We start from the raw sequence: 20,720 nt of genomic DNA, 5'->3' as shown, positions 1-20,720 counted from the left end.
GTGCCTTATTGCTTTCAACTAACCTAACACATAATGTGTCATTTGTTGACATAACACATTTAAATAAAGTGCAATAACTGAAAGAAAAAAGGAGAGCCCTTGAAAGTGCATTGATACACTCTTAAAGTGAAAGAAGCTCCTGTGCCTCCTGACTTCCAGCACAACCTTGCTGTGTCTGTCTTTGTCTTTGTCTCATCTCCTCGTCCCTTGCCCCCCCCCAGCCCCTCTCCACCAGAGATGTGCCAGGCAGCACAAGCAGGGGGCACCTCTCAGACAAAGCCCCAACTTCTGGCTCCACTTGTGAAACAAAGCTCCAACTCCTTTTCCCAGCTCTCACTCCCTCTCACTCATTTACCGGTTGCCTCTCTTGGCTTTGTAGCTCACGAGTTGACTCGGAATTGGCCGTCTGTCTCACGCACAAAAGCAAGGGAGGGTCACTGGCTGAGATCCAGCGGCGTAGATCTTGATAGAAACACAGAGCCCTTGGCCTTCTGAGCTCAGAGACGAGAGGAGACAAGCAGCGCGGGGCACCAGACACATTTTTACAACTCACTTTGGCTTCACAGGCCCTTTTCACTGTTTGGTACTGTGCCGCGGGGCATTTTGAGACTTATTTCACCTGCAGACATCCAGTGATTTGTAAAGTTTTAACGGTAGTCATTAGTTTTACTACCCTGCAAATCTGCCATGTCTGTACTTTCTGCACAGATGAACCTGGCATGTTTGAAGACATACCCTCTGGCAATATAATCATAATCTTTCATTTAAAATATCAGATTTTCAGGGCAGTTTGGACCATTTTGGCTCATCTTTGCAAAAACAGGAATACATGTGAACAACATTTTGTTATTTTTTCAAATACTGTGAGCCATGTTCATGTTAATCCATTTAAATATTATTTTGCACATTTAGGTACAGACCTCCACTTTAAAATATAATATCATACACTGTACTGTGTTATATATTGTCATATATTCACTGTACCAAGTTTTTTATCTAAATTGGGCTTAAATGCCTTTTTTCAAATATTCTCTTTTTATAATCGTTATATGTTTGACCTTCTCTAACAACTTATTTTCTTATGTTGTTAATGTTCCCACCTTCATACACCAAAGCGAATTCCTTGTATGTGTAAACGTACCTGGCATTAACTCCATTCTGATTCTGATCAACTCTTAATCAACTGCATCTTCAGAAAATGTCAATCTACTGTGAAAAATCATTTGTAAAATACAGCAGACAGAAAACGACATAACGCTTCCAGAAGGGAAATTGTTGGCTAATGCTTGTTCTTAAACTAATTCCACAGCAGTCACAGTTCAGGCCGCCCTCAGGGAGCTCTCCTCTCCTCTGGGTGTAATCCCATCAGAACAAGATGCTACAACATCATGACGATTACCTCGATCACAATAACAAAAGGCTCAATCAGGGTTAAGTAGCAGTAATGTCTGTCATTGTACTTGGCATTACCTAAAAACAAACATTTAGCGTTCTGCCACGGCCTAAAGGCACGGAGTCCTGTTACACCTTGTTAGCCCCCCGAAGGCACACCTCAAACAGGGAGGTGTTTGAAAAATGCCGACTTTGAAAAGAAAAGCCACACGATATGATAATCTCTGTGATTAAAGTGACAAACACTGGGATTGAATGCAGATTCCATGTATGCAAAAAATGTTCCTTGCAGTAAAATGGCAAGCAGATAAAAAATACCCTCTCCATGTCACAGAACCAGACATTGAGAGGGTTCATTTGTAATACAAGCTTATATTACAGATGTTTTGAGATCTACTTTCTCTGCTGTTCCAGTAAAAAAACAGATTCCATATCTAACTGTTGTCTTGATAAAGTCAGTACAATTTACACTCCCCCATTACTGACACCCAGCATTCCGTTGCCCTGGTTTTTTAGTGACTAACTAATTCCAGTCACTTCCACTTTTCTACTTTTTTTCGCCCCCATCATTGTAACTACCGTCAATAAAAAATATGACTGAGATGTGTGACATTTGAAGCCCTCCAGTATAGGTGAACGGCTGTAATGAATTCCTTTACTGGCAGACTTTTAATGTGAAAAACCAGCAGAAAGTTAGATTTCATTGATGGTAGCGTGAGAAAAGTGGAATTGATGAGAATGATAAGTGAATGCAAGTTTTTCTGTTTGTCCTGATTGACTACGGCTGTAGAAAAGGAAATATTTTTGCAGTATGACTATTCCTTCTATTCTCTTCAAACACCCTTGAAATGTGTTTTTGTTAAAACGCTGGCATGTCATTGGTTTGATAACATGAGCTCATTTCCCCCTGCCACCCAGTCCCAGTGGTCCTCTCAGAGATACCGATCTGCTCTCACTGAGCTTTGACCTTTAACCCTGGGGTCTCTGCTACCAGGTCAGCCCAGGTTTACTGGACCGTACAGCCAAAAAATCCTAATAGCATTCTGGACCAACCCAAGGGAGCTGCTTTGCACTCTGTCTCTATCTCTGTCCCTCTTTAGAGCACACACACACAAACACACGCACACACACACGCATCTGAAAGTGCTCTGTATCAGAAGTTATTCTGGATTGTCGTCCTGCATCACACATGTAAAACTGAGAACCTGTAGTCTGATGAGAGCTCTCCTCCTCCTCACCCAGGACAGTGCTCTCTGCTACTCGCTGTAATCACAGTTATTAATGAAGGCTGTGTTGTCCTAATGAGACTCCCCTCAAGCCATCAGACCATTAATGGCAGGAAATGGTGGACTCGTGCATTCTTAGTCTGACACATAAAAACTCATTCATTGTTGTGTAAACCATGCTTTGGTTTCATTGGATATACATGGCCATTAATGAACATACAGTTCTCGGGGCAAAAGCCACAGACAGTGTAAAAGGTATCCATTACTGCTGGATTACAGGAACTGTAAAACGCTTCAGTTTCATCTCATGCTGCGTTCAAGGCATTAGTCAGGAACTGAACTCCAGCCTTAGCATTTGTTCGTCTTTTACTACATTAGTTAATGTTAGGCCCTCTTTAGGAAACGTGTCACTGTATTTGCTTCACTGTATTTTGCTGTTATCTTGATTTATGACATTGTCTCTCTTTCCCTCCCAGGTCTCCCCCACCTCTTCCCCACGTTTCACACCCCCATCCCAATCGACATGAGACACCACGAGGGCCGATACCATTATGAGCCTCATCCACTCCACGCCATGCATGGGTGAGTCTTCATTGATATCACTGTCATTGTTAAAGTATATATTTCCTAAAAAACAGTGTTCCATCTGTGGTACCAAATCATGTAAATAATCCATGTTTATTTAAATACAAATATAATGTGGAGGAGATCCCAAAGTTTAAAGGTACCAAATATGTCAGGCTGGCTTTCAATGAAAAGACCAGAAAATATTGCACAAGACTTTTAGAATATTTCTATTTGATCCAATCATACAGCTTACAATTCCGAGTTAATGTAAGTTGATACAAATGATTCTGTACGACAACACAGAAAACAATGGTTATCCAACCTTTCCATTGTTTACCCGTTAAAAAAGAAAAGGCATTTACCAAGCAAGAACACAGCAGTCGAACAATAAAAAGGGTTCAAACAAACGTGCTTTTCACCTGATAATGCAAGTAACAAATGAGTCATGTCATCCTCGTGTCAGCAGTACTGAAACATCACTTTGAGATTAAGGGCATAAAGAAAAAATAGATCTTAATGTAAAACAGTCACCAATTCCACTTGAAGATTTGTGATTTGTGATTTGTGATTTTTTTTTAAGATCCATCGTGGCTAATTGTGCGTGGTGGAGGTCAGCTGTCACTTTCTTCCAGACAATCCCTTTTACTCCGATCTGTCAACAGCAGAGTTGAGACTAGAACATGCTGCTCTTTCTGAGCTGTATTGACAGAGCAGAGTTCAAATACATCAAAGACAGACAAGACACACAGAGCAAGAGGGAGACAGGGAGGATGAGAGACACATTAGAACTACAACAAAACTACACTGTTGACTTTTTCTTCTGTCTCCGGTTACTTACTAAGGTTACTTTATCAACCAGGATGGGAAACTTGATTTACAGTCAGGGTCAAACAACAAATACAACAATGATACTATAGAAAATATAACAATACAAAATGTTTCCTGTACATATACAATACAGAACACAACAATTCACAATACTACCACAAATATCTTTAAATGCTGAATAACATGTACACATATCCTACACTTAAATGTTCTATTATTGGACAAAGGCATTTGAGAAACAGTGTTGTAAGGAGATTCTTCACTTGAGTAGAACTAGCAGCACTTCATTTGTTAAAAATCCTAACATCCTTGCATTATTATTGGCTGTTGAAGAAGAAATCTATTTCATTTCTAAAAATTACATTTTTAAACATGGGCTCACATTGGTTAGTATAAACCGGCTGCGGGCTTGGATTTGAAACTTGCATCGACCTAAGAAGAAACTCATTTGTTTTCTGACTTTATTATGTGGCATTACCATAAAAGTCGTGCCTTCCAAACATTGCCGGCCTTCTCGTGCTTATCTGAAGTATTCGAAACTAGGAAAGGAACCCAGGAGTAAGATCAATAGAGGTTTTGTGAGGAACTGTGCTGTTACATTTAAATTCAGCGAGATCCGGTGATACACAGTGAGGCAGAGCTATTCATCACCTGCAAAGCAAGCGGAGGGGGGGGGGGGGGGGGGGGGGGATCGACAGCTAGCTTTTGCACCCGCTTCTGTTTTGATTAATGTGATGTGACTCTGACAGAGTGCCCCCACCAATTCATCAACACCTTGATCCGGCTGTCTCTGTGCCGGCTCGCGTCAAATTCACCTAATTACTGCGCATCGTCGCGGCAACTGGAGCAGCGTGGCAGCGTTTTGTCAGCGTCGTGGCAGCGTGTCAGGGTTCTACTACCTGTCTGAAGGATCGGGATAACTCCATATGGAGCGCTCTTCATCACTGTTTGCATGTAACATAATGAGGGCTGCAGGTCAGGAGGTCACAGCTGTCATAATGCAGATCCTGCAGTCTCTCTGCCGTGTTACCTGCTCCCTGTCAGGGGGGGATCCATCGCAGATTAGTGAATCAGTGAGCACGTGCACGTACCCATGTGTACAGCAGTTTTGAGCCAACGTGCAACCTTTGCTACATGTCATTTCCTGACCATCAGAGGTGGGAGAAGTATTCAGATATTGTATTTGAGTAAGTGTAGGAATACTCCTTTACAAGTAAAAGTCCTGCATTCAAAATGTTACTCAAGTAAAAGTAGAAAAGTATTTGCAACAAAATATACTTATACTGTATTTTACCAAGTAAAAGTAGTGATTGTGCAGATTGGTCCATTTCAGAATAATATATATGATATGTTTTATAATGATTGATCATGAAAGTGTTCTCAAAGCTGGTAAAGGTGCAGCTAGTTTGAATGACTTTGTATACTGCAGGGTAGCTTGTGGATTTACTCCAGGTGGAACTAAAGTCTGATTTAACACTTGATTATATCAGTAATCCAAATCCGTAAAGTAACTAAAGATATTAAATAAATGTAGTTGAGTAAAAGTACACAATTTACCTCGTAGTGGAGTATAAAATCAAAGTAGCAAAAAATTGAAATACTTAAGTAAAGTACTCCAAATTGTACTTAACCACAGGTCTTGAGTACATCTACTTAGTTACTTTACACCCACTGCTGACCATTATGACCATTAAAGTAAAAAGGTAAATTATCTCATTTCCAAAAATTATTCATTTGATAGAAATCCACCAATGATCTGATATTAAAGTGACTCTTTCTGCTAAACGTCATTTCCTGACTCTCTTGTATGTGTCTTATCAGTATATGCTGTACAATTCATCTGAAAAGTAAATTATTTGATTTGTTAGGCATTAGCAGTCATTAAAGAGTATTGCACTCATTGAGTAACTATTAAAGGGAATTATAGAAATGGATGAACCAGAGATATTGTTTTTTATATGTCATGCCATCCTGTGTCCTTTAAACTGTTAGTACCCTTTAATTGAGGTTCTTGTTGGACTGTCTAAGGCCCTTTTCTTCTTCCAAAAGCTGTGTTTGCCCTAAATAATCTCCTGTGCAGTACAATAGATTATTTTTTCTGCATTACCCAATGTCAGTTCATGAAGCAGCCTTGCTTCTGCCATCTTTCTGCTCATTTCTCATTTCTTGATGCAGAATTTAAAAGTAGCAACCTTCTGGCTGTGGTTTTACTGCCTTTTACGAACATCAGAGAGCAGAAACATGCCGGAGCCTCTTGTGGGATGACAGCAGAACTTATGTTCTGCATATTGTGGAGTCGGGCATCTTCTGTGCAAACCCACAAGCCCGGAAAGCCAGCCAGCGTGCCAACGTGTTTGACCGAGTAATTAGCATCCGAAATCCAGCCTTCCGTTCCCAGAACCTCAACGACAATGCAACAGATGAGAAAAACAGATCCCCCGCTCATTCCACAGCTTGTATTTATGCTTTTTGGGAGGCAGTCGGGGGCAAATTGCAGCACAAGAAAAGTTGAAATATGCCCAAGGATGTTGTGTGGCAGACACCGCCCCTGTACACAAACACATGTGGTCCCACTCTGCAGGAAATCAGCCCGCAGCACGGAATGTGTTGATTAAAGACAGTGTACAGATCGAGTCCATGTTGTTTCTTCGCTTCATTGTTTCAGGTTGGTTAACATGGAAGTGTGGGGGTGCCAGATTTTCCACCCTGACAATTGGTTGTCAGTGGTCTTGACAGACGTGTCATGTTGTTGCCTGTTGGCCCCGGCCTGGCTCGTCGTCACGGATAATGTTTGAATGTGGATGCTCCCTGAGTTACAGCCTGGAATGTGCTGCAGAACAGACAAGAGACCTGTCAATCAAAAGATTGCGAAGTGGCAAATCAATAGCCCGAAATGTCCACGGTTGATCACACGGTCTCAAAATGATTTTCTTGCACTCTAAAAAGTCTAAATGGTATGTGACAGCAGCGGAGCAGAATAATAGATAATTACCCTCTGTAAAATCCCGTCTCATTTAAGTATATTATCCAATCGGCTGACATTCCACTGGGCCCCTCCTTTGTACACTGCCCCCTCCTCTCGGGGAGTACAGTATCAAGTTGTGTCCAAATCCTCAGCATCCTGATCAGGGCCCCAAAAACAACCAAGGCAAGTTCTTAGTGTCCCCTGTGGGGCAGCGCGGTGATTCATCTTGATCGCCGTGGCTGCCCAGAAGTACAGAAGGGAGTGTGTCACATCATAATTCATCCCACCCGAGCCAGTGGGGAAAATGCCAGGGAGGCAAATTGTGACTTGTTGGTCAGCCAGGAGGCAGGAGGACGGACAGAAACCGGACTCAGAGTGTTGGTGAAGCCCGCTCCTCAAACACAGGTTGCATGGGCAGCATCTTGTGGCAGCCGAGAGAGAAATACGCAGAGTCATCAGCTGCAGAAAGACCCATTTCACACTATAGTGAACATGGCTGTATTATGACTATTGTAGGTAAGGTAAAAAGATAGTTACGGAGCTGGGAAGAAGGTTAATATACCGTCATATAACTAAATCCAAAATGAAATTGGTTAATTCTCTAATATTAAAAACATCATCTATCAATCAATTAATTTGCTCGAAAGAAATTCACAAATTATCTGAGATTGAAGAGAGAAATTTATGCAACACTGTACAATACTCACTGTGAAAAACATACATTGTTATACATTTCACAACATTTTTATTTTAATAGTGTCTCAGCACCTTGTTAAGGTTAAAGTTAGTTCATTTATATATCACATTTCAGACACAAGGTAGTTCAATGTGCTTTACTTACCTAATGCAATGTAACATATGCCTCTTAGTTCTTAAAACGGCTGCAACTTTTTAGCCATGATTGTGTACTTATTGCCTTTATTTTTATTCTATTATTACTAATGTGTGCTTTTCTTCTCTATATATAATAAGTTAGCTTACTCTTTATTATTGCTTGCCTTTTTGACATGCTATGCAACATTTGCTGTATGACTGTAGGACATTTCCCCGCTGCGGGAATAATAAAGGAATTCTGATTCTGATTCTATCATGGCCCTGATACGCTGTCAAAGAAACTAGATTGGTTCAAATGATCAACGCTAAAATACCTGAAGTCTTCCTTCCTGGGGTGAAGTAGTTCATAGGATTGGTCCAGAGGTTGTTTGGGACACACTCCTCTGTATGTTCACTCTGGTATGTACTTACTCATCACGTTACTCATATGCTCAACAAGCTGCGCCATGTCCCAATCACTTTTTCTCACAGCAGGGATTTAACAATGGAACAACAGAGAGCATGTAATCACACAGTACAGAACACAGAGACAAAATAGCAATTACCTGCAGGAGCTGAAAGCATGTCATCTCCTCACTGGATCCCTCCATCTATTCCTGTTCAAGTATCTGCCTTACAAGGGTCCTCAGAGCACTTTTATCTGGCATCATTGAAGAATTTAGATTTTCAACAGAGTTTCTTAGCATGTTTCCACCAGGCCAGCCATCCATTGTGTTCAGGTATGATGGAACCTTCTTTAAAAGGCAGCCACTTATTAAGAGCCAGGCCTCAAAGAGCTTCCCATTCAGCCTCTGCCTCTGAAGCCTCTGGAAAACACACAGACTTCAAGTAACATCTTGTCAGAAAAAGGGTGGATCGACAGCGCTTCAATAATGGTACCTGCCAGACAGGACTGTTATTTGCAGCCTCCTGACAGGCAGCAGCAGCACATTTCACCGTATTATCAAGGTCGTCTGGGTGATTTACTACGGCTGGAGTGTTGTGTGTCGACACGCTGGTTTGCTATCGGCCAAGAAACAAATAACTATTGTTGATGGATAAAGGTTTGAAGTAAAGTATTGCAAAAAGGTTTCTGGTAGGTGGAACATGCTGGTGGAGGAGCACGCTGATTATAATTACTATGACATACTGAAGTGTACACTTTAAGCTCTGAATATTATTACACATAAAGCATGATCACAGGGGACTCACAGAGGGACTAACACATGGTTGTTTTGGGCCTGGTAGTAAGATTCAGAAAATATGCTATAATGCCAGCCTCATCTTTTATGACTCTACGATTTAAAGCATACTCTGATCAAACTTGATATCTGGCTCAAACCGGGATCCATTTATCACCACTAATCAAAATGGAGGTAAAGGTGCTGCAGACATTAGGATGGTATTTATTTGATTCTTTCCATGGTGGAAACATATTGGACTATATTGCATTAGAAGTGTATTCATCTAAATGCTGGGCAAAAGGTAAAGTAACTTAGTATTACTCAAGTACTGTGCTGAAGTAACATGTTGAGGTACTTGTACCTTACTTGAGTATTTACATTCTTTGCTACTTTGTACTTCTACTCCACATCACTCCAAATTGTGTAATTTTTACTCCATTTTTTACAGATGTGGATGAATGATGTGAAATATAACCAAGTGTTAAATCAGACTTTAGTTCCACCTGGAGTAAATCCACAAGCTACCCTGCAGTATACAAAGTCATTCAAACTAGCTGCACCTTTACCAGCTTTGAGAACACTTTCATGATCAATCATTATAAAACATATCATATATATTATTCTGAAATGGACCAATCTGCACAATGACTACTTTTACTGTCGCTACTTTAACTATATTTTGATGATAATACTTTTATACTTTTACTTGAGTAACATTTTGAATGCAGGACTTTTACTTGTAACAGATTATTCCTACACTCTGGTACTTCTACTTAAGTACAAGATCTGAGTATTTTCCCACCACTGATGGTGGGAATGCCAGTGTGATTTCTTTGCTGAGCTGTGAGTCTCCCTGTCTGATCAGAAAGAGAGCCAGCAGCAGAGCCAGTGTACCCAGGTAGTTCTTCTCTGATCTGAGGCGGCACTGCCAACTTCTCTGTGTGCTGCTTTGAGTCGGACTGAGGGAAGCGTGTTTTTGTGTATGGAGCGTCTGTTTCTTCTCACTTCTCCGCTCCCGCCCAGAACAGAGGGCTCTTTATGGTTGTTTGCAGGGGAAGACTGGGCCTGACGGCAGAAAGTTGGCCCTCAGACAAGGCCAGCAGTCTGCAGGCGCTTACTGGAAACGGAGCGAGGGCCGGGCTCCGGTTGGTTGGCTGCCTCAGCTGGGCCGGGTGCAGGTTGGCGTCCGCACATAGGCAGGGAATGAAAAACTGAGCAGGGAAACTCTGGAGAGGGATTTCGGGGGGGGGGGGGGTTCATAAGCCCACCTTTCATTGCCATAGACAGTAACTACAACCTGGACCAGTCACACTCATTTCATCAGGGTCAACCCATCTGACACCTCTGACTGATGTTCTACAGATCTATACTGAAATATTTATGTATGTATTTATCTAATTTGAACTAAACTTAAGGCATCTATTGTCTGCATTGCTTAGCACTCACTGAAAAAACTGAAACGTTGACTTTAATTAAATGTATTATGTCAACAAATGTCACATAACTGTATTAGGTTAGTTGAAAGCAACAATATTAAGTTGAACCTAATGTTTTTTATCTAAACTTATTCGTTTTGCTTTGAACTAACCTAATACAGTTGTGGAAATCTTTCTGACATAATACATTCATTAAAGTCAATGTTTCGTGGTTTTTAGTGCAGACTGATACAAAAGCTTTGGATGTAACCACTAATTACCTTAGAAAAATAATGTCACTTGCTATTGTGATCCGGGCACCATTCAACATGAACTATCTGTTACACCCTTTTATTACACATGCAGTTGTTGCAGCCAAGAATCAAAACCACACATATAAACACTCATGTGTTCACCACAGCCACCAGGCTGCTACACTGTGAGCTTAAACAGCATCTCTCAGGCACTCATAAAGACAGCTATGCTATGTCCTCTGTTTTGGTTTGTCAGCATCACAGAAAGACTGCCGGCCCAATGTTCATGAGACATTCTTAAAGAGTGAAGCATGATCCAAGGATGAAGACATTAGCCATTTACTGTATCAGCTGTTTACGTGACGGATAGAAACATTATTTTTTACTTTCGTTCACAGTATGAGATAGGGCATAGTGCCTTTATTGTAATTACATTGTGTTTATAATTCTGAGTGTCAATATGGTCATATTTTATACAACAGAATGCTTCACTATTATGAGATGGACAAAGTAGTGTGTATTCTTTGATACCGTCCAATGGGGTCATTCAAACACTTTGAATATAAATGTTGACCTAACAGTAAAGTGACCTCAAACGGGAATTCCATTTTCAAAAGAGGCTCCCATGCCTGACATGTAAGTCATCTGTTACTCAGGCTCATTGAGTAGGGGCCTCACTGACATTACAGTGAGTCATCTAAATCCTCTTGAGGTTGATTACCTTCAACCCTTTTTCTTGTCTTTGTCCTTTTTTCCTAACAGAGTTTGACTGATGACCCATATATATATAAAAACTTGTAAGAGGATGTTAATGCTTGTTGCCACATGTTTTAATGAAGATAATGTGTAGGGGTCCTTTGTGTTTTATAATATATATATATATATATATATATATATATATATGTGCATATTTGTATATATGTGTATGTGTGTATATGTGTTAGATTATAGATTATAAATAAATCATTTAGGGACAAGGGGGTGAGATTAAATAAATTATACTTCTACTCACTCCTTTTCGAACACTAGATGTGGGACTGTTTATGTTGCTAATGCAGTTGTTGTTGTTGTTGTAAATGTCACTTTGTTTAGTTTTCTCTATGCACTGCAACATTTCTTTGTTTTTTGTAATTATTTATTTTACTTGTTCGAAATAAAATGTATCAATCAATAATTTAAGATAATCCATAATATTCCACATTCAATTCTTTGTTTCACTGAAAAAACGTTAAACTTAATATTATTGCTTTCAACTAACCTAATACAGTTAAGTGAAATCTGTTGACATAATACATTTAATAAAGTCAATGTTTCAGTTTTTTCGGTGTTTCTGAAAGAAGTTGACTTGTATCACTGTAACCTAACTCTCAGTTCAATCATAGAGTATTTCACCTAAAGTCCACTTACATTCCAAGATTGTATTGAGTGAAGATTGACAATTTATTAAACAGCCAAGTCATTCAGTGGTCCTCTATTAGTCGTCACTCCTCCTGCTTAAGAGACTTTCTGAGGGATGACTGTCTACCAGGTGTTCCTGCCACACACAGGGGGGGGGGGGGTGGCAGGCCTCTTATCAGAGCAGGAGCACACTAGGTCGACATAAGTACCAGTGCCCCTTCAAAGGGATGTGCCACTGCCAGCGGCCAGCAGACGTTTTTATCTGGAGTTCAGCCCCTCTGGGCGTTTGAGAACTACAACACCCACTTGTCTGTGTTTCTGCAAGCAGAGACGCCAATTACCTGTCAGAGATGACATATTTAGTGAACAGCTCCATGTGACCGGCAGGCTGTTGGAGAACTTCTGACTTTTCTTGCCCTATAGACTGCTACTTAAGGTTTTTGAACATCCAATTGTACTCTTTTATCATACACCATGTAAAACCTGACAGTGTTTTGCCCACCCAAACTGATAGAGGATACACTTCCTGGTAGCCTTGCAATGGAAAGCCCTCGGTCTCGACTTGTCTGTGGCTCTAGGGCTTAATAGGAGAAGGCGAACAAAAAGGGATTATTATGTATTAGCTGCGGGACCGGGGGGGTGTAAGTGGATTGAGACGGCAGACACTTTTGTGAAATAACAGTGGTTAAGGCTTGTCTATGAACATACCAATGAAGATCACTCACGATGATAACTGAGCACAATCCAAGTAATTAAATGAACACAGGATGTCTCCACTATCCACATCCCAGCATCTGCTCTTGTTTTTCTACTTATCTATGACCCTCATACTCCATTGCTCCTATTTCCTTATTTGTCTGTGTCATTTGTTTAGACTGGTCTAACTCTAACTCCCTCCTCACAGACATCCAGGACTGACGGGCAGTCCAGTCATCTCAGATATTTCCCTGATCCGCCTGTCACCCCACGGATCAGGAGAATCACCGTTCAGCCATCCTCATCCTTATGTGAGCCCTCACATGGAGCACTACCTCCGCTCGGTGCACAGCAGCCCCACCCTCTCCATGATCTCAGCGGCCCGAGGACTGAGTCCTGCTGAAGGTAAGATCTGACCCACGTGCCGGCGTTGCAGCATTAACAATAATTGTCTAATAATATTGTAGCGTGAAAATCATAAAGATATGAAACAGAAAATAACTCAAAATAAAACTGCCAGTGAAGCCCCAGTTAACGAATCTTACGCAGGGAATGATCTAAGTCCAAGCGAAAGTATCCTTTGGTTCCAATATCATCAAAGGTACAATGAACAGTGTATTCTTGTCTTGCAGCCTTTCCTATAGATTTCACTTGAATCACCCTGGTAAATGTGCGCTAATCCAACCACCAGTTGTCTCCAATATAAACACCAGGTGCCCAAATCACCCAGTGCCCAAAACTGCCTTCAAAATAAAAGCATAAACAACTACTTTATTCTAACTGAAATAATTGCAATAAATAATTATACATTTAATATAAACAAAAACAGCAAGAAATTAAGGAATACAAATCATTAAATATGTATATATGTAGATAAACCAATCGTATATCGTGCAAACACATTTTTGATCATAAACATTTAATCAAAATAAACACTAGGGCAGGTACATTTAGTTACCTATTGCAAGCGCTGTAACAGGATGTGAGGAAGACATGCAGGAGCTTCTCACATGCTGTCAATCACCTCTGCTGGTAGAGGTACCTGATCAGGGTTCGAGTTATGTGGGAGCCAATGGGAGCTGAGCTCCCATAAGGAGGGGTCTGAGCTCCCACGGACGCAGTGAAATCATACATCTGTGGGGGTCAATAATACATTACCAACAACCATTATTTTAATCACAAATAATGCATGTGTCAATGTAATGAGTAATATCTACGTTAACGAGGTAAATTGGCTAAAAGAAAAACATGTTTTCCAAAAGAACTACGCATCTCTTGAATAATAATATGCCTGCCCTGCACCTCCAAGGTGCGCAATACATTATTGCGCAATCTATGCCTGTGAGCGTGCTGCGCGAGCCGAGATGATGTGTGTGTGCGTAGTTGAACCTTTTCATATTTAAGTTTGTAGCAAGTAGAGGGCTGCTGGCAGGCCCGGACTGGCCATCGGGAGGACCGGGAGGTTTCCCGATGGCCTGGCGATTTTTCTATTGTGAACGCAATGCTGCGCAAATGTGGGTTTGCCTCACACAGGGTGACTGTCTGTCTACATGATGTGGCATCTGTTTCATATGGGTGTTCCCATAGATCTAGTCTCTTTATTCTCCCCTCAAAATGCACCAGATTGATGCATTTAACTCCAAAATAAAATAAATATCTTAACGGGAGGGCATGCCCCCGGACCCCCCTAGAGGATTTGAGGTCCACCCCCAAAATATGTTCTCATGGATAGGTTCCCAAATACATTTGCACATTTTTAAAAATAGTAACCCCTGTCCATATGTTTATTATTGGTGTGTGTGTGTGTGTGTGTGTGTGTGTGTGTGTGTGTGTGTGTGTGTGTGTGTGTGTGTGTGTGTGTGTGTGTGTGTGTGTGTGTGTGTGTGTGTGTGTGTGTGTGTGTTTGAGTTTGAGTGTGTGTGTGTGCTCGTGCGCGCGTGCATGCGTGCACACAGATGTATTAGTTTCAAAGGCCCCCATAGAGCTGAGTTTATAACTCGAACCCTGTGCCTGATGTGTGAATAACTTCCAATGCATACCTGTTCTTCCACAAACACTCATGCACTTACACTAAGTGATGTGGAAAATCATCTACATGGTTGCTATCCTGCAGCTGCTTTGACCAGCTCAAATTAAAGAGGTGGTATTACAGTTGAGCGGGTTCACAATTTATGTATCCTGCAAACTATAAACCAACTCTGACTGCTTCGTTTACACAGTTGATTATTTAACTGATGGTGATAATTAGCCTCGCACCTTATGTATTCCCATACATGAAGTACACCTTTCATCGAGCATGTTATGGTGTGATTGCATGTGTGTGCATGCTGGTGATTTGGGAATGTATCCAAGACTTGCTTTGCGGTGCGGGCAACTTTCCTGCTCATTGTATTTGTTTGTGCAGGAGAAACCATGAAAATGAGCACAGAAAGAAACACGCGGCACCACTGAACTCGCTGCCCTGTTCAAACAACAGGTTGGAGAAGTGAGGAGCCACAGGCCTGCTACAGCACCGATAAATCCCCAAGCACACGCTGCTGGCAACTAATGCCTCCCTGGCTTTCAAGAGAAGCAATGCGGAAGAGATGCTGTCACTGATAAAGTGGCAGGGAAGTATGGCACCAAATGGAGGACACTGTGCAGCTCTGCAGAACATAAATAAAGTCTGTAGGACCACGGAGATCAGTGGAGTATGTGTAAATCCTCTGATAGGGAAACCTGGGTGCGAGGCAAGTGGTAAATGTTCTTTGCGAAATGCATAAGAGGTGGAAAGGGGACTAGAACAATGGACTGAAGTACAAGTTATTTCAAACTGATTGTACTACAGTGTATCCAGGTATCCAATATTCCTTTTCCACAGATGGCACAAGCTTTCCATACAACTGATTATGCACTACCTCTTTTCATATCAGCAGGGCTGTTTTGTCATACTGACCGTAGTTTTTTGGTATATCTATATTTCATTTAAATATTTCTCTATATTTTAATGTTAGAATAGTTTTTAAAATATTGTTTTGGTCCCTTTCTTTTAAATGATCTTCTTTCACTGTGTTTATGTATGCACCATATACACGGAGGCAACCAAACAGCTTTGTTACCAAACAGCTGTTTCTGATTCTGATATGCAACAACAATTAACCAGAAAACCAGACACAAAACTCTGACAAATACCCAAAAAATCTGAATTAATAATGTTTATGGACACCGTAAGGTGCATCAAGCGATAGATAGAGACATATAAAAAGCCTCTTACCTTCTAACATTTTATTTCCCTGTAAAATGTCAGAAGCTCAAAAATGCCCCAAAATCGAAAGAAAAGATAGGGTCGATAACATGTGCACAACTTCCTCCTAACAAAGAAAATGTGGCGTATCATATTCTGTAGTTAATAAACTTATGACACTAACCTATAGTGTAATGTGTGTGAGTATGAATTGTGACTCCACATTGTTTCACTATAATTGTTTGTAAGAAGAATCCGTTTTTACAGTGTAACTTTTTGCCTGATTGAATTGGGACCAGTGGAGGTGTACCTGCTGTCTGTCATTTTCTGTGTTCATAAGTGAACGCACAAACACAGAACGCTGCTCTGTGGAGGCGGTAACGTGATACGGCAGCTGTAGAGAAACCTTAGGAATATGCTGCTGCTGGAGCACAAACACGCGGCCTGTGCTCTGTTAGCACGGCCTCACAGCCTCTGATGGATCCAGATTGTTTGGTTTACGTTGCGCTTATGTGTCTGTGCACAGAGGGGTGGGGGGAAGCTGTGGTTTCTCTCCCTCAATATCCCACTTGGCCCCGACCCCAACCCCCACATCTCCCCATTACCAGCAGCATGCATATTAATCCACCAACGGCCTACACCCCTGTCCCCTCAACACACCCCAACCCACTGTGGGAAGGGGGGGTAGAGCAGGAAATGGGGGGAAAAGGGGACTCTGGCCCAGTTTGATTAAGTAAAGAGGAAAACCAATCCATCCCTCACTCTTATACTTCCTGACACGTTTAAATGTGGCTTTACTGGGTGCAGGTGTTAACACATTTTACGTCAATACTCCCTTTGCCCATGCAGCGTTTGAGGCCTCCTCAGCATTATGAGTCCTCATGCACCTGCACTGTGTGACGTCAGCCTGTCAAACTTTGTGCACAACAGCAGAGATGTGCGAGAATGTGGTATTCCACGGCATTCCCCCCGCCCCCATCTGCCTTTCTCCGTTTCTCCCTCTGCTTCCTTTGCTCCCTAGAGATATTTTCTCATAGACCAGCAAGCCTCAAAGACATCAGACATCTTTTATCAAAAGCCTCAGGCCCCGGGGCATGCACCCGAGCACAAATATTGAAATCTGTAAAGCAGATCACTCGTCTCCTCTGTGGAGGCCTCCTCGCAGCTTTCTGTTCATGTCTTTGTTTGTCATTCTGTCAAAGGGTATTTGAAATGTTAGAATCAGAATGTGTTTCACTCAGCATCTCCGACTTGTCAAAATGTCTTAAGCATCACTTTGTGAGTTTTTAGAAGCCTAAATGAAAAGCAAAAACAAAATTCAGACAGTACGTCTACGTATATCATTTATTATAAAACGCATTATTACATTATAATGCCCCTAAGAATCCCCATTTCAAACATGTTTACCAGTAATCTGATTCCGTCTTTTTTAATTTAACTGTAAGGGTATACAGTTACCTTTTTCTTTGGTCCCGTAATCCCGTTACGTGTAATCTGTTACTCCCAAAGCCCGATAACTAATGAAGCAAAGGCAGGAATTTCTCCAAAGACCTAACCTCCTGAATAATGATTCTCTAATGTTTCATTAAATGAGGTGTATCCTATTCCTTTCTCTTGTTGCTGCAGTGACCCACGAACACCTGAAGGAGCGGGCCCTGTTCAGTCTGCCCCCCCCACCTCCAGGGGCCAACCCCACAGAGTACTACCACCTGATGGCCAGTGCCAGCCAGCGAAGCCCCTACGGGGACCTGCTGATGCAGAGCAGCGCGGCAGCAGCAGCAGCAGCAGCAGCAGCTCATCTTCCAGATTACCTCAGCCCCATGGATGGTGAGGATAAAACACTTGTGATTGTTGAAGTTGAACCAAATTACAATTTAACCCTCCTGTTGTGTTCGTTTCTCCCCCTTACTTTGGTGTCCCTGGTCAAATGTGGTCTGTTTTAACTGGTCTTACATTAACAGAAAAAACATTAATCATCACCAAATTGTATTTAACACATTTTAAGCTGTAAACAATACTGGTTACATGAATTACCTCATTGAATATACAAAGAATAGACACTGAAAATGTATACCAAAAATAAAATGTTGTTGATTTGGTTGTGTACTGTCTGATGGAAGAACATAATCTAGGGTTACCCATTCATGATCCTATGAAGTGGCCTCCATAGGATCAGGAATATATTTGATCAGGAAAACCATAGGTGTCACAAAGTTCAATGAAAGTGGTGATCAGCACTTTTGTATGTCTACTGTGGAGCATATCATAAGACCTTGAAGCAATCGAATGTAAAACACAATATTTATGATGGATGAAAGTAGTAAATCTGTCAGATTAGGACAGGAGGGTTAAGATATTGTACTGTAACTAAACAAATTGACATATTTACAATCAAGCGTACCAGTTCAGTTACTCTGTGCTATTTATATTATGAGAATTATACTATAAGCATCAATAGCAAATCAGATATTAAAATGGTTAGATTTGTAGAGCATTTTATCAAATCTAAATCCTGTAACAAAGTTCACTTATCTAATTCAAAGCCTGTTTGTATCCACATTTTACTCCTTATCAGTATACTTGGTTTTCACAGATGGAGATTCTGAATCCAACATTTGATAGCAAAATTGTTTTATGAAAAGACTTACCACAGTCTTTGTCTAATAAACAATCTTTTAGTAGAGGAACCATCTTTCAGAGAGTTTAAGGCTAATTTACACATAAAGTGTTGTCTCTTGGCGAGCTATATGTTATCAAAGTGAATGCTGATATGATCTGCCACCACTAGTGTGTGTCATTGAAGAAAGTGACGCCCGCTCCAAGCTATACGCCTGCTACAGTATACCTGAATGATCTGCACATAATATAATGGAATGAGGAGAGACAGAAGAATCAAAATATGTTATAGATCCTAAAGAGAACCTGTAATAGAAAGCTTACTGAATCGCATTATGTCAGTGTGATATTTCCATGCCAGAAATGATTAATTATCTCAATGAACTCCCATCCCAGTTCTACTAAAGCCCATGCATGCCTTTCATCCCTGGTACAAGAGTAACAGGCAGACTTAACAGCCATGTCGGCCTTTGTTCTCAGCACCAGGCATGTTGATACCATCCTCTTATTCTTCCTCTGGAGGCCTTTTCATGGAAGAGTTCCCCACATCAAAGCGAGTGGAGCTGTTTTAGACTTATAGCATGAGGGCCAAGGCTAGTTGAGGGTGCATAAACACTAAAAGCCCAGAGGCCGGGAGATCGTAAAATCACGTGTTAACTCAGAGTCTCTCATTCTGATGCTGTTGCAGGTGTGTTTCTACTGTTATTATGGGTAACATCCGACAAAACAAATCCAGGGTAACCATAAAAAGGAGGAGCGTTACCATGATGGTTGGTGTCTGATCTCTGTGTCAGGGAGTTAAGACAGAGATTATCTTCATGTGCTGCATTCCCTGTCCAGTAAATGATAGTGATGAGGCCTGATACACACACATATACAGACCGTAAGTAAAAGTGGAAATAAAATGGTCTGAAAATACTTATTACAAGTAAAAATCCTGAATTCTTAATGTTATTTAAAGGGGACCTATCATGCAAAATGCACTTGTGTACGTCTTTTATACATGAATATGTGTCCCCGGTGTTCCAGGGAACTCACCAAGTGTCAGAAAACACAACCCTCTCTATTTTCCTCCATACCCAAATCTCTAAAAAAGGGGCTGCAACGGATCTGATAAAAACTGATCCAGATTTGAACACTGTCCTGACGTCAGGACGGTGGCGCTACGGCTATTGGGCCAACTCCACCAATCAGGAGGAGACAACCACGGCATTGCCGTTCGAAAGCGCTGGAGACGCTGTAGTACATATGCCAGGCCTCTAGATGGTGCTGTTGCTCACAGAATCAACCCTTGCAAAAACAGAGCTAACATTTTTCAAATTGAGCGAAATGAGGCATGGCTAAAATGCATGATCTGTTTGGTATTTTGAAAAAAAAAAAGTATAAATATGCCTTATATAGGTATGGTCCTACACTATATTATTCAAATATAGCATGATAGGTCCACTTTAAGTAGTGTACTATGAATTATGTATGTTTTATTTTAACTTATTATTACTACATTTATGTGAAATCTGTTGACATTTAATTAAAGTCAATGTTTCAGTTATTTCAGTCTACAGAAATATTATCAGCTAAATGTAGTCAAAGTACTCAGGATGCAACACAGCTTTTTTTTCAACAGAATATTGTATTATCCTGTTTTTATCACTAATACATATGTGGATGAGCATTTTGATGTTGTATTTTATCAATTTGGAGCACATTTTATATACTTTTATCAATATACTCGGTTGTGTTTATATATTAGTAGAACAGTAGGGATGTAACGATATATCGAATATCGCGATATCGCGGTAAATAAATGTCTCAATACCGTCGTGAGACTGACAAAATCTCACTTTTTTTTTTTTTTTACTTTTTTTTTTTAAACCTTTATTGAACCAGATGGTCCCATTGAGATCATCGATCTCTTTTTCAAGGGAGACCTGTCCAACATGGCAGCAAGTAGGTTACAACATGATCATAAAACAACAGATAACACAAAAGGACATCATATTTACAGGGCTACATTTACATACCTAGAGACATTGACAAGTACCAACAGTATATGTATATCTCGCCCTGTCAATAAGCCTCACCTTCTTGGCAAAAACTGTATTGTTTTTGAAGTGGTGGAGAGACAATGCACAGTTTTACCCAC

At 40.9% G+C, this 20,720-nt stretch overlaps 1 protein-coding gene across 1 annotated transcript in view; it reads left to right on the top strand.

The window, feature by feature from the left end:
* gli2a (GLI family zinc finger 2a) overlaps positions 1-20,720 on the top strand; it is a 98,615-nt gene that overhangs the window by 52,791 nt on the left and 25,104 nt on the right. The window contains exons 3-5 of the mRNA XM_034134529.1: positions 3,095-3,200; positions 12,947-13,143; positions 17,588-17,788. Of these exons, the coding sequence (XP_033990420.1) occupies positions 3,095-3,200; positions 12,947-13,143; positions 17,588-17,788 (504 nt within the window). The remainder of the gene's footprint in view (positions 1-3,094; positions 3,201-12,946; positions 13,144-17,587; positions 17,789-20,720) is intronic.

Source organism: Trematomus bernacchii, unplaced genomic scaffold (assembly GCF_902827165.1).
Source record: "Trematomus bernacchii unplaced genomic scaffold, fTreBer1.1, whole genome shotgun sequence".
Classification (NCBI taxonomy): domain Eukaryota; kingdom Metazoa; phylum Chordata; class Actinopteri; order Perciformes; family Nototheniidae; genus Trematomus; species Trematomus bernacchii.
The sequence above is the reverse complement of the archived record's forward strand: the minus strand, read 5'-3'. Positions and strand labels throughout refer to the sequence as shown.